Genomic DNA, 15,103 nt, shown 5'->3' with positions numbered 1-15,103 from the left:
CAGAGTAAATCTGTCTGTGATAGCAAGAGTAAACTGGATGGAGATGCTGAGTTTGGGAAGGAAGGGGTAAAAAAAGAAGCAGCAGCCAAATATAAGAATATTACTCCTAAGCTGTATTCTTACCTGATCTGGTAGGGTATTCATGGTTCACATATTTCCGCTTTAACTCCCTACCTTATGTCTGCTTCTCCTCTTGTAGTACTTGTGTTATCTGGTTTCTGCTGTATTAGCTCCAGCTTCCTGTGTTGGGTCAGTTCTGTAGTACAGATCTCAAGAGTCTGAGACCAGTTTTCTCGAATTATTGTTCAGGTTCTATTTGAATACGATGGGTCTAAAATTCAGTGGGAAGAAAATCTCCAAAACAATCTTTTCCTGTGTTGCTGCATGTTTTCAAGGTGTTGAAATAGCTGGTGGTAAATTTTGCCAAATATATTGTGGGCCTTTCTCTCCCAGTTAAATTCACAATGGGGGGAGATTCCTTAAGGTCGTGGACAGTACCATATTTGAACTTAGGAAGGATGGAAGCAGTGAAGTATGTTGATGGAGCAAGATGCTGTCACACTCCAAATCTCGGGAGAAGCTCATTCTTAGATAATGGTGTTGACACTGATGCTTCAGGGAGGTCTGAAGGTTCCTGTAGACACCAAGGCACAGAGCTTTTCTTCTCCCAGTAACTTTGTTGCAAGCTTTTAAAGTCTTGTAAAAACATTAAGTTCAAACGCTTCTGTGGGCACACTGTGTGGTATCTTAGTGTTAGTTGTCATTGTTCTGATTTTACTGAAACCCCTTAAGGGATTACCAGCCTGTAAGAGAAAATAAGTTACTTAGTATCCTTCATTAATACTAAGTATTAGTGGTAATTCCCTCTGGTCTTGTCCATTCCCATCCAGCATTTTTCAGTTTTCACATCTCTGAAGGTTTGTGACAAGCCAGTGAAATCCATCTCTCCTTTTAACACTATTCTTTCACTGCTGTGTTGCAGGGGGTAAAAGGCTTTTCCCTCTCCCTGTCTGGGGGGGAGGACAAGGAGGGCTACTGTGAGTGCAGCTACACAGGATTTCACCTTTCTGTGACTCTGAGGTGGGTGTTTAGTCCCGCGGTTCTGACAACAGGGGTTGCTGTGTGTGCCCCTCACGCCCCCTGCAGTGCTGTCTGTGAGTGCTCTCACGGCTGGGCCTCTGCCGTGTCAGGCTCCTGCCAAACAGGCCAACCTGCTGCTGTCAGCAGGAGCTGAGCAATGGAGTTTTTAGGTGAAACAGACTGAATCCTTAAGGAATACAACTACACACCTTCCCTCCTCACCCACACTGGTCCACAAAGACTAGGCAAAGGTTTAGCATGGCCTTTTCAGGGAAGTTATCCAATTGTCCCATTATTCAGCATAGCTGATGATACATGTTATGTAAATTCTGTCTTGACTTCCAGAGAAAATGAAAGCTTGAACTAACATACCAAATACTCTTGGGCTTACTTTCTCACTGCTCTGGGTGCTTAGCTCTGAAACCTAATAGAAACCTAAACCTAGAGACTTGTACTCCCCTTTTACTTCCCCCTCCTCCCTCATTAGCTTGTGAACAAAGGTGGCGGAAGAAAACGGAAGTAAGGAAATAATACATTTTTGCCCAAAGCCACACAAGAGGTCTGGGGCTGAGCGAGGAAGAAAGCACAGGTCTCATACTTGTATATTAGGAGAGGTCTTTTTCTATTGGGCTATGTTGCTTCTTAGCATCAAGAGTTTATATTGTCAGGATAAAGGACCAAAATAGATTAATATTTTATTTGTCAAAACAAGATGATAAATGAGATCTTTTGGATTTCCTGTTTTAACACGCAAGAAAGTGATACACTACAGCACAAGCAAAAAGAATGGTGTGTATTGCTCTGTGTTAATCTTACTACTAGCACAAAAGCTGAGAAATGAATTCTAGAGAAATTAATGGATTTTACAATTTAAAAAGTTTAAAAATATTAGAAACTCCCTTGAGTCTGTGGAAAAGTATATGAAAAGCAGTTCTTGCATGACTGATAAAAGTCAAAATCCCATCTGAATTTTGAAAGTGTAGAACTCAAAGGAATGTTAAAAATCTTACCATGACTTAGAGGGTAGCAATAAAACCCCTGACACCACGACAATCCTCCTGTATGTTGGGGAAGGGGAGGTACCCTGCTGTCTGAATTTTCATGTGCTTTCATTTCCAACCAAATAAGTGAAATATCTGCCCCTTAGTTTATGCAAGGAGCACCACCTAAAGGAAATGGAAAAGCATAATAATGCTTTTGAGGTCACCCTCCTTCCTGTTTCTCCTCTCTTTGGGCATCATTTCCCTTTCAATGTCAAGGCGAAAACAGAAAATGTGAAAATGTGCTTTATGACATTTGGTTTTAGTTGCCTCCAGGGCAATTTCCTAGTAGGATGAATTTTGTTTCTTCAAAACTTTCCATGGTAGTTCTTCAATTATGATCAGGTGCTGTAGCTTTTCCTGAGCTGCTATTGGCACGTGGGACCAGCCAGAATTGGTTTGCTGTCATGGGTATTGTAACTGAGTGTTGGTTCCTCTAAAGTCACTCTTGATGACTCAGTGAGGTCTAACTCCAGTTCCTCTGTGTTCTTCACTTATATGTCTTGCATCTTCAACAAATTGTGTGTGTGTGTAAAATATTTACACATATTTTGCATTTATGTTGCCATTATATTTAGAAAATGGCTAGGAAGCTTAGTAGCCAGTTCTTAAGTTTGTGATGGCCTGGCTTTTAATCTAGTATGCATTTTTATGCTTCTGAAAATAAATATTAGCCTTGCTTATGTTGTGAAATATAAGCAGCCAAGGCTTCAGGGACACGTAGGAAATTAAGTACTTTACAAGCACAATGATGGTTTGGGTTTTTTAGGTTGTAAGCACGTTGCTAAATCTCAAAAAAGTATCTCTGTTTAGTATTTATCTTTAGTACAGCTGTTCAGAGTTAAGAGTCTTGCTGCATTTCACTAAGATTTGAAGCCAGGAGATTTTATGATCTTTAATTAAAATGCAAGGATAGTCTTTAAATGTATACGAGGAGGGTTAGGCTTCCACTGGCAAGTCAGTGGGAGTTTGGTACCCTTTGGGATCCTCCCTGCTGTGCTTTTGACATTTTGCAGTGACACTTCCATAGCAGCAGGTGGGTCCAACTTATGGAAAAAAAAATTAAGAATCACTCTGAGGTTTGAGAGGTTTGGTCTCTTTGTAATCAAATGAGTGTTCAGGTTTTATCTGATTGAAGTTAAAAATCAGAGTGCCAGGTGCAAGGTACATAGAGGTGATTCTGCTCACAAAAATGTGGTGTCCTACTCCTAAGGGGAAAGGGACACCCAGGATTTGTAGATGTCCATGGTCAAAAAGGAAGGACAAAAGTCAGATGGTCTGCAAAAACTTAAAAGGTTTTATTAATAAATTATATACTTGGCATGGAAACTGGTAGAAGTTGGTCCCTTATCTTCTGGCATAAACACAGTGGTGCTGGATTTTGAATACGGGGTAGGGTAAAAAAGAGGGGGAGAGAAAGAAAGATCACCAGTCCTGGCTCCAGCATCAATCCAGCTGATGGACTGTCCAAGGTCCTGGGGCACAGGCACACCCAGACTTTGTGGGAGTACCCTTTTATAGATAAGTTTTCCCCACCTTGCATCTAAGTTTTTTGCTTTCTATGTAAATTATTTATTATGCTCAGATCTTCTAGACCTTTCTGGAAATAGGTTGAGAGCTTCAGGCGTCTTTGGTGATCTTGATTCCCCTCACACTGAGTCAGCCTTTGGTCAACAGTCCATGCCCAGTTCTTGACCTCCTTCCTGCCCTGTGTTGTGCCAATCTCCAGGAGCCGGAACAAGGATGTTTGTCCCAGAAAAGTGCTGCCCTGCCTCCTTCTCCAGCCACAAGCTGTTCTTTCTCCCAGTGTGTTATTATCAACAGTCCTTGGTTGTCTCCATAGTTATCTGGCTGTCAGTGCTTGAGACATACACATTAGCCCCTTATCCACACAAAAATGAGGGGAAACTCCACTTTGTTTCAGTGCTATTGATCAAATCAGATGATTTATTAAGTGATCCTTGGTATTTAAATTTCTAGAAGAAATTTTCAGCACTGTTAAAGAGAAGTCAGATCTGGTTTTCTGCTCTAATTTTTTACTGATAATGCTGTCTGTCTGGCCCAGTATGTCTTTCAAGTGTTCATTAAGCATCTTGGGTTTGGGAAGGTTGGTAACTTGGCTTCTAGTGTTGTTAATGTGGTACTACCTATAGGGTATCTGAAGAAAGGCAGTCCAGTTGGTGAACCAGCTGTTGAATTTGGGTAGGTTGTTACAGACCATCTCGTAGCACGTGATAACAAGGAAGATAATAACTGCTGAGTCTAATAGAAATGTGCTTAAACACAGAACAGAATAAACCACCATTTTCCTGGAGTTCTCTGAACTGTCCATTCAGTTCTGTGTTACTCCTCAAAACCAAACAGGCTTTCATGGCTGTTGCTTCAGCTTGCAAAGCAAAGTTAATTGTATGGAAATCTTGCTTAGCAATTGAAACAAAATTCTTGCAAGAAGTTGAGCTGTGACTCGGTAATTGGACTGTGGTTCTGGACTGGTCATTTTTTTTTTTGAAAACACTTCAGAGATGCCACCTTCAGAAACATCTGTTGCAGGTCTAGCATTCCATGCTTAAGTCACGGAGTTGTATAGATCTGCATGATCAGCATTAAGTTCATGTTGAAGAACTCTGAAAACTTTGTCCTTGAGTATCTTTTTCCAGCCACATTGAGTACCTCTATGCCTGTGCAGGTGGGCAAATGTGGTTTTTATTCTGTTGCCTTGTCTTTAATATTCTGATAAAGATTTCTCTTGTTGCCTGCACCATAGTAAGAGCCGGAGCCCGTTCCTTGTTTTTAGACTTTTACTGGATTAATCAGGTCAGGGCTGTGGAGATGCAGTCAAGATCTTGGTTGTCTGGGTGGTGCTTTTGGGTGGGCTTAACCCCAGGACAAGCAAACTAGAAATGATATTGTGAGTTCCTACTGTCTGATGACTTTGTTTACAGATTGTCTTTTTTAACATTATTGCAGACTTGTGTTGTTTTCTCCCTTATTCTTCTGGAGTGTCTGTTCTAGATTTGCTGTAGACTTAATGTTCGTTGTTGGTTTTGTGAATTTTTTTATTTTGGCTTTAATTGTAAGTGATCACAGTAACAAAACTTGCTTGGATGTCCTAAGTGGACCCTTTGTTTTGAACCTTGAGTCAGGGTGATGGGTTTCTGTGCTCCTCACCTTTTCATTACCATGATGATGGTGAAAAATGAAACTCCAGAGACCGTTCCCCAAGACCTGTTTTATACTTTACTGGTATTCCTGTGCTTTTTGTAATCACTTTCATGACACAGACTGCCTGAGATCACAGTATGAATTTCAGGTCTTAAAGCAGACTTCTGCACTGGGGCTATTGAACTCAGTTGCTGCTCTGGCTTTTTGTGTAATTTATTCAATTTGATGGCCAAGGCACAAAACTTGGGAGGTGAGAAGCACAGAGGAACTGTGTCCTGTGAGGTACATTGCAGTGTGTAATGTATTGGGAACTTCCTTGCAACTATATTTATGACTCTGGTGCCCTTGAGGCATAAAAATGCATAAAAATCCTACGGAGTCCTCTTACATGAAGCAATCTCTTCTGTCCTGTCTTTTCTCCCTATTAATTGATCATCTAATTGTCCATTTCTATCTTACAAAAGGTAATTCTTCTGTAAGTCAGATGTTGTAGTTCTGAACTGCAGGTTATTAGAGCGTTGTATTTTCTCATGTTTGTATGATTAGTGTTTACCCCTGCAGTCATGTTGGTATAAAGTATCAGGGAAGTATTTTGACAATAGTGGCAATTTTGGCAATAATGGATAGCATCTGCCATTTTGGCTTAATGTTTTTGCAAATGTTGGTATATTTGGATTGTATCCATGACAAAAACTGCTTTTGGTCCCCTCTGGAGGCCTTTTGTAACAGTTTATATTTTGAAGAGCTAATATGGAATACTACGTTTTTTAAATCAGCAGGAAACTCCGAAGTTACATGGAAAGTTAGCAGAAGTAGTTTCTTCTTGCCACCAATATTTTGACACTAAAGCTATTCCTTTTTTTTTGTTTGCATTTGCCTAGAAACTGTGTGAGGGAATTCTAAACATCCTTGAAAAAGACACAGAAGCTTCATGCCAAGTTGCCTGCCTGGAGGCCCTCCGGATCCTCTCTAGGGACAAGAAGGTTTTAGTGCCTGTAACCACAAAGAGGAACATGCAGATCCTCATGAGACTAGCAAAGCTGGACAATGTGGAAGATCCTTTGGAGAGAGTGTCTGAATTTCCTGTGATAGTAGAAGCTTTAAAATGCCTCTGTAACATAATTTTTAATAGTTCAGTTGCACAGAAGCTCAGTTTGGAACTCAACCTTGCAGCTATGCTCTGCAACCTGCTGCAAAAATGTAAGGACCAACAGTTTGCTGATGACATTAAATGCTTTGATTTGCGTCTCCTCTTCCTCCTGTCACTCCTGCACACAGATATTCGATCACAGTTGTGCCAGGAACTGCAAGGGGTGCAAGTTTTGACTCAGGCCTTGGAAAGTTCCCTGAGTGTAAGATGGACAGAAGAATATAAAGCAGCAGAAGATCATGACAGGCCTCCTCTATCTTTACAAGAGACAGATTGTGCCATTGAGGCTCTAAAGGCTCTATTTAATGTAACACTTGACAGTTGGAATGTCCACAGCAAGGTAAGGCTTAGCTGAAGTGTTTTTTCACTTGATTTTGTTTAGCCTGTGAGAGCCAGAACCAGCAGGTAGATTGCCTCAGGGCAATGATTTTAATGCTTAACTTTTGCTTCTGTAATTTTGATGGAATGTGATTTTATTTTTCAAAATAGCAGCTAAGGTAGTTTTCAAATTTTGCATTATAATTTCTCTCCGTGCAAAATCAATCTGAGAAAATTTCTCTGTCTGAATTCTGAATGTGTCAAGTATTGATGATGTTGGGCTTTCAACAGGTGTTAAGTCCTTAATGCTCATTGATTTGAATACCAAAATAGCAGGTTTGTTGTTATTACTACTTAGGCAAAAATATCACATACAGAATCACACACAGACTATTCTGAGTTGGAAGGGACCCACAAGGATCATTGAGTCCAACTCTTAGGTCAGTGGCCCACATATCTAATCCATACATTTTCTATGTATTGGAAGAATAGCTTGGATAACATAATGTAAGTTAGAACTATATGTTTTTGAATAAAACATGCAGGAAATACTATTTTGTAAAAGACTTAGATTTACAAAAGAAAATAAATGTTGTTCATTAATAATTAGCTGGCTAGTAAAAACTTTGTAATGTAAGAGTATCAGATGGCTGCATCCCTGGAGGTCATGACTTCAGCAGTGGGTAATGGAGCTGAGACGACTCCATGGGTTGTATCTGTTCTTCTGAACATGATGATAAGTACATCAACTCTACATTTTAACAAAGAACTCTGTAAACAAAGAGTGGTACTATTTCTAGTATCTTTATCTCTCATGATCCCAACACTAAGTTTGGACTTAAACATTATGTTTTAAGATGAGATCAAGGACAAAAATCAAATACACTTTCATTGTTATGTCTTATGAATAAGATTTATCTTGGGTTTTTTTTCATTATAACATCAGATCTTACTTTTTTCCTTAGATAAATATGCTTCCTTTGTGTTGCATCCCTAAATTTATAAACAGAAATTATAAGGATAACTTTGTTGAATAACCTAAATCTGTGCTACAGTAAGAGAATTATATAGGAATTCTTTCTTTTTTAGTGCACATCATACTGTCTCTAAAACAGTAACTTTTCACTGCGCATTGTAAATATGCAACGTATAAAGCTGATCAAAAGTCTACAGTAGTTAAAACTGACAAATAATTGTTCTCTTTAGTGCATTGGACTAAACAGCAAATAAGACGTTAATCGTAACTTTAAGGAATGTAAAATTTGAGAAAAGTCTGAAATTTATTCATTGATTTAATGTTTCCAGGAGATCCTAATAAGAAATCCTGAAATTTAAGACTGAATGATAGGTAATACTTGGAGTTTCAAGGGAGTATAAAGAAAGTGAGGGGGGGGGTGCTGTTTCTGTTTGTATTCCTGGTTTAGACCTTTATTGAAAGTATCTTTGACAAAATTCTTTGTGTAGAGAGGGTGAAAAAGGGCATAGCACAGCTATGTGGAAAGCTCAGAAAAGAAACTATATTACATGTTGACCTCTTGAGAAGTAAGCTCTTGAAATCTGGATCTTGAAGTTGGTTTACTCTTACAAAATACTGAATCTGGAGAGGCGTAAAGCCCAACTCACTGCAGAAGGGCAGGCAGGAGATGGCACACAGTTGGGGTGTTACCTCATGAGGTTTTGTGTGAGTGCTATCTGTGGAATGAGGGGGGGTTTGTCCCACAAAACTTTTCCTCCTTGAAAAGTCCAAGCATGCAGCTTCTTTCTTTTTTTTTTTTTAATAAGAGTTTGACATCCTGGGGCAGGAGAAGCTTGTTTTGAGATAAAGCTTATATAATATCTCTGCTAGAAGCTCCTAAAAGTCTTTAATTTAAAGAGGTTTTTATTAGTTGTTAACTGTTAGCCAGGTATGTTGGTTGACATTCTGCTTAGTGAATGTCCCAGTGGCAGTTTTAATGACCTCCAAGAAGAGTAAACAGTATGTTAGTGAGGTGGGCTGAAGATGCAGAATTTGAAGAGGTTCCAAACAGTAGACAAGATGGAAAACACAAGGAGAGCAGAGAGGTTCCGTGTGTCCGTAGAAAGCTAAATGAGATGCATCCTGAGAGGGAAAGAACTGTTTGAAACACCAGCCGTTAATGACTGGAGATAGTTTCAAAGTAACAAAGCCAGACAAGAGCTGCAGGTGGTACAACTGGCAGATTTAGATGCTGATGCTACAAAAGGTGCTTTGGGGTGCTTTGTGCTCAGTCAAACACACCAGAACATACGATGGATGCCAAGAAGAGCTATTGAAAAAGGACAAGGATACACCCAGTTAAATGATGCACTTACTGGTGTACTCTTGCGTGGCTGCTGTCTGGTGGGAGGTTGGGAGAGGGAATTGCTTGAAGAGAGCAAAAGGAGGGCAAATAAGGTTGCTGAGAAGTTATTAACGATATGAAGGAAAGGTATCAAGGAACAGAGGCAAATGAACTCGGAAAAGATACAGCCTGAGTGGAAGGAATAAAACTGTTGCCAGCAAAAGGTCTAAATGAGGAATAGGTAAATTAAATGAAAAATGTACATAATCTAAATGAGGAGGTGATTTGATGTAAATACAAGAAGGAAAATAGCAGTGGTATATTAGCAATAGTGGTATAGAACTGAGCTAACACTTTTAATTGGATTTTCTGGTAGCAAAGGCTCATTTAACTGGAGAAAACTCTCCAGTGACTTTTACAAGGCTTCATTCCAAGTCAGCTTATGACACTTATGTTGAATTAAGCATTGAGTGAACTCTAAGGTACAGTCCTTTTATTGATAGGGATGGATGTTATGATCTAATAGGTATTTCCCATCTTTAATTTTTATTATTCTAGTGACCTGAAATCCTCACTTGCAATCTTCAAAATGAAAAAATGTCTCCATAATTTATATTTATATAGAATGAATCTCATCAATTTCGTTACATGGCTGCCATTCTTCGACACTGCTTATTATCCACGGGCCCTACTGAAGACAAAACTGAAGAGTTGCACAGGTTGGTAGAATTGCAGAATCAGTGTATGTTAAAAGCTTTTGTTCCATTTTTTAAGTAGAAATTACTGTGCCTAAAATTAAAACTGGGAATCTGAGAAACAATGAAAAGTATTAATTTTGAGTAAAATATTATTAATCTTTTTTTAAAAAAAGCTGTTTGCCTCAAATATTGTTTAGGCATGTCCACTGTTTCAGAGGGAAAGTGTCTGGCAAGACTGTTATTTTTCCCAATGATTGTGAAGCTCAACTTTTTGAAATCTTTTTCATTTCTGTGCATGGGTGTGTATCAGAGGATGCAAATACATATGGAAGTTCTATAGGTGGTGTAAATTGGAGTGGAATGCAACTTCTGTGGTTTTGCACAGAATCTGATGGGAAAACTACCTTTTGAGATTTTCATGTGTCAGTTTTGCAATTCTCATGGATTGGGGTGGAAGTAACAACTTGGTATTTTATTTCCAGTAGTTCCAGGCTGCTTTATTAAAATTACAAATATTTTTAACTTGGTAATAGTATTTTTTTTCAAAGATGAGTAGATCAACTTGCAGTTTTATGGGGGGAGGGTGTGGCTTTTTTCCCCTCAGTCCTGCACCCAACTGTTGGGTATTGGCAGCAAATAATTCAATCAAAATTCAGATTATTTTTAGTGAGGTGGTAGTTTTCTGTTCAGTGCTATTCTTTTTCTGTGACACTCTTATCCAAGTAGGTCAGCTGTTCACAGGGCCTGGTAATACAGTAGCTTCAAACACAGTCCCATATTACCTCTCAGCACACTTAAAGATCGTGTTGCCATTTTCTTCTTCAGAGATATCCATATATTTAAGCACAGGATCTTTTGAAGGTCTTCTGAACCAGCAGTCTCTGGGAAGAAGGATATACAGTTTTTCACAGCCAGCAATCTTGAAAGTGTTAAATGAGCTTGATTAAAATCTTGGAACACTCTCAGAGATCAACAGTCTTAGTAGGTGAACCCTAAAATCCTACATCAGAGCCCTTCTCAGTTGGTGCAGACTAGATTGGAATAATTTAGGATACTGCTGCAGTAGTTGCCATGACTAAAGTTAGTGCTGTCCCCGAAAAGGCAGTCTGTTTTCTCTGTGCTGCTGCGTATGGTGGGCGTTTTGTGCTCTCATCCTCCTTGGAGGGAGGGGGTCGTGGGAATAAATTCCCCACTGCTGGGAGAATTTAACAGTTGTGGATAAATTCAACAACTGCAAGAGAGAGCTGGGTATTCTGTTGAATTATTATACAGCTGATGCGCTTCCCAAGTTCTGTTTCCTTGTCCAGAAATCTGACTGTTCTAATCACCCTGTTAAATACATTGCCCTGTGCAATTCCATTATCTGGTGCTGTTGCTAAAGGATGCAAGTCCTTTTGGTTTTAGCTTTTGCAGACACTTGCAGGTGAGATTCAAAAAGAGCTTTACATAAAGAACTAGGAAACTATGAACAATATGTAGTATAGGTGTGATTTTTGTCCTTGCTTTTTTTCAGTCACAAGGGACATTTTGTGTAGCAATGCTGCCCAAGAAAACCTTATGGAGACACCAAGTCAAGGCAAAGGTTCTCCGTAGTTCTGAGAGGGGGAAGCAGCAAAGAAATGAGGACACATGTCACTGCCTTGTGTCACTTCAGTCATTTCTCCTTCTCCATCAGACTCAGTGCAGCTGAGAAAACAACTTTCTCCCTCTCTTAGCAAACTGTAGCTATTTCACTTAGCTCAAGTTCCTAAAGAGTGCAAGTACAGCATTGTTCATGTAGTATTTGATCTTGATTTACATGCTAGAAGAGCACTGTGCAGGTTTTGACTTTTGTGATTCAAATATTTCCGCCCATTTGCAGATCCTGAGTTTTGTTTTTGAATGTCACAAGGATGCAGCAAAAGCTGAATAATCAAATGTGCTCTTCTACTGAGACTATTCATCCCAAGGCAACTGCAGAATAGAAAAGCTATAGTCAGAAGCAATGCTCCTGCAAATCCTTAAAGGGATCAGGGCCTAGATCAGAGGGCCCCAATTCAGTCCACTGATGTATTTGGATAAGCAAAACTTTAGTTCCTGATAAGAGCTTCACTAAGGAATGAGTGAACTGTTGTTAGCAGTCTGTAGCTAAAAAAGAGAGGCTGTGTCATCATTTGGGCTGTTCAGCTTGCTGGACTCTGACCATGCAGCCTTTATTGCTAGAGATGAGGTGTGAGTCAGAGAGCAGAGCTTAAGTTCCAGCTCTGCTTTCCACATGGAGCTTATCAGTAAGGCAATTAGGAAAACTATGTTAAAAATAAAATAAAATACAAACAATGTTGAATGCAGAATAAACTTTGAAGCATCAGGGAGACATAGGTGTATTTCTCAGGATCGCTGATTACTTGCATTTCTCTAAGTTTGTAAATGTGCAGAACCCAAGATGTTTCAATGGAGGGTTTGGGCAGCCTGTTAAAGCACATTATGTGAATGCTTGTGCTCTGAATGTGTAAACTGAGAAGTTATTTTATGTGAACATCAGGTGTTGGTTACATGCCCTGAACTATGATGTACTGACTGTAAGTGTGACTCTATTTCTAAAAAATAAGCAGAAGTTACTGATAAAAACATCTTAATTAATTTACTGTTTGGTATTGTTGTCATTATTGTGGTTCTTTCGTGTCATTACTTAATGTTTGTGGTACAGCTTAAAGTACCACATATTAGACTGAGTGCCATTTTTGCCCACTAACAAGGTTTTAATCAAGGCATTCAGCAGCTCTAAATAAGCTTTTGCTTCTAAATTTGCATATCAGGAGGGGGCTGGGAGCAGGAGTGGGTGGATGTCATGTCCCAGTGATTAATGATCTCTAGGAAGCTGAGAAGGGAAGAGTAATATACGCAGTATTTCTACCCCCTGGAGTAGGAATGCAAACACTATTGTGAAGATCTGTGCATAGGCACTGACTTCCTGGTAGCTGGAGAATTTCATACACTCCTCTACCACAAATAAAACTGTCAGTGGAGTGACAAAGATCAGAAAGCCGGGGTTCATTTATTGAAAAGAATAGCTCAGACACAGTGATCCAGAAAATTAATTTTGTAGGTGTTTGGGAACTTGGTTGTTTAATAAGAAACTGGTAAAAAGAGAACTTTTGATGAAAGGCCTGAAGCCACCAAATATTTGTTGAGTTTCAGTCTATTTTGTTTCTGACTATTCCTGAATTATTGGAGAGGAATAACTTCCATGATATAAAAGATATATCTTGAACAGGAATTAGAAGTGAAACAAAACAAAGAGAACAAGCGTTCCCAAAAGTAATAGTTGTCTGAATTTCAATTGCTAAAAGAGCAAAAGGGAGATGGCAGTGTGGAAAAGCCACCCAGCCTGATCAAACCAGAACCAGCACATTTGTTAGAAATGCTGTTTTGTCTGATTGCTGTGATTTTCTTTTGCTAATTCTTTGTTAGAATCGTATTAATAACTTAAAAACAGAGGGCAGCTTCTAAGTAGGTATTATTAAAATTCTTAAATAAAGTTGTTTGAAAAGTTTTCTCCATTTTTGGAACACGTCAGCAATCCTTGAAAATCTATGCTCATCGCTTCATTGACAGCTTTGAGGTCTGCATATGTAAACCTGAATAGTTCTGTAGTATTTTAAATACATCCGTTTGTAAGTTTAGTCGGACATCAGCAAGTAAATAATGACAGAACTTTAATCTTTGCAGCATCTGTGTAATTTAGCCCAGTATTCAGCAACAGTACAAACACAAATCTGTACAATGATAACAGGATAGATAGCAAACTCGAGGGATGTGTACCACACAAGAGACCCTTGCAAAGTAAGTTCCATTGAACTCCATAAAGGAGGAGGGAGGGACCCTGTGGTCTAATTTAAATCACTTAATGGCTCCTTGGGAAGTGCTCCTCTTTGTGTGTTGTAGAATGTGAAGATGCCAGTTACTGAAGGGTAGTGCTTCATAAATAAACCTGAATGTTTGTTAATGTGTTGAAAGCCTTCTGTATCTCATATATACTACAAGCTAAATAAAAGTGAAAATATTTCAGTTGACCTAAGAAATTGGCACCATGACCTCCTGTTACAGCAGGAAGAAATGTTTTCTGTGGTGTACTTTGTCGCCTTAATGAGGGTAATACCGATGTGTGGTAAAACGCTTTAAGTTTCCAGGAGGAAGAAACCGATCACTGCAAATCAATGTGAGAGTTCCCCCTGCTGTCCTTCGAGATCAGCTGCGGGAGCTCTGCTGGAAACTGTGCCTTATCCATGGGATGGGGTGCTGTGGGGGCTGAAAGGAATACTGCACTGCTGCAATATTTCTTTTGGAGCTTTTTGTCTTTCTTTTTCCTTGCCCGTTGCAAGAGCCGGCACTCAGGCGATAATGTGTGCCACCTTCTTTAAAACAGGGAGTAGAAAGTAAAGCATTGTTTGAGTTGCAGGGCCTCTTTTTGATTGTACTTGTACAAGCAGTTTATGATGAGTTGTACTCTGGTTTTAATTCTTTCTTCCAAATGAATAATGAATTTTTAAAATCTGTTTCAGCAATGCAATCAACCTCTTAAGCAATGTTCCCGTTTCTTGCTTGGATGTTCTTATTAAACCATCATCCCAAGAGGAAACAGATATAAAATACAATGGTATGAATATGAGAGCAATTCAAATTTTACTGGATTTCATGGAGAAAAGAATAGACAAGGTATGGGCTGCAGGGGTTCCTCACAAAAGGGGCCTCTTTAATTAAAGCAAAAAGTGCACGTATGTAAAGCTTGTTTCAAGCCTTTCAGCCAGTATTAGCACAAATGTGGATGTCCTAGATTGTGAAACACCTCAAAATTGAGAACAAATTCCTCTGAATATTTGAAGCTACTTGCTTTTGTGTGTGTGACTATGTAAAGTTCATATTTTGACTGTCATATAGAACTTCACTGAAGTGTTCATAGAATTTGTAAAGGAAAATCTGTTATAAAATGTTCTATTTGTATTTGGTTTTATTATAGGGAAGCAGCTATAGAGAAGGTCTGACTCCAGTTCTCAGTTTATTAACTGAATGCTGCCGAACCCATAGGAATATCAGGAAGTTTATCAAAGCTCAGGTAACTAAAATATTCATAAAAACTTTAATATGAAGCTAATGATAAACTTTGAGGTTTGTACATCAGTGCAGGACAATGCTATAGAAACAATTTTTCAATCAAGTAAATCAACAGATATTACAGGTTAAGTTCCACAGTACATTTTCTAGAGCTGTTGAAGTAATGACATCAGGGATGTTGTAAAGCTGTGCTGATATGAGTCATCATGGATCATATGAGATGGGGCAAAGAACTCAGTGAGGTCTATCCCCTTACAACTGGCA

At 39.1% G+C, this 15,103-nt stretch overlaps 1 protein-coding gene across 2 annotated transcripts in view; it reads left to right on the top strand.

The window, feature by feature from the left end:
- Window positions 1–15,103, top strand: part of RIC8B (RIC8 guanine nucleotide exchange factor B) — a 35,033-nt gene that overhangs the window by 6,664 nt on the left and 13,266 nt on the right. For both annotated transcript variants that reach the window (XM_071551023.1, XM_071551024.1), the window contains exons 3-6: window positions 6,164–6,772; window positions 9,675–9,769; window positions 14,290–14,443; window positions 14,745–14,840. In XM_071551023.1, coding sequence (XP_071407124.1) covers window positions 6,164–6,772; window positions 9,675–9,769; window positions 14,290–14,443; window positions 14,745–14,840 — 954 coding nt within the window. The remainder of the gene's footprint in view (window positions 1–6,163; window positions 6,773–9,674; window positions 9,770–14,289; window positions 14,444–14,744; window positions 14,841–15,103) is intronic.

This window comes from Pithys albifrons, chromosome 3 (assembly GCF_047495875.1).
Source record: "Pithys albifrons albifrons isolate INPA30051 chromosome 3, PitAlb_v1, whole genome shotgun sequence".
Taxonomy (NCBI): domain Eukaryota; kingdom Metazoa; phylum Chordata; class Aves; order Passeriformes; family Thamnophilidae; genus Pithys; species Pithys albifrons.
Note: the sequence above shows the minus strand (reverse complement) of the source record. Positions and strands in the feature narration are given on the sequence as shown.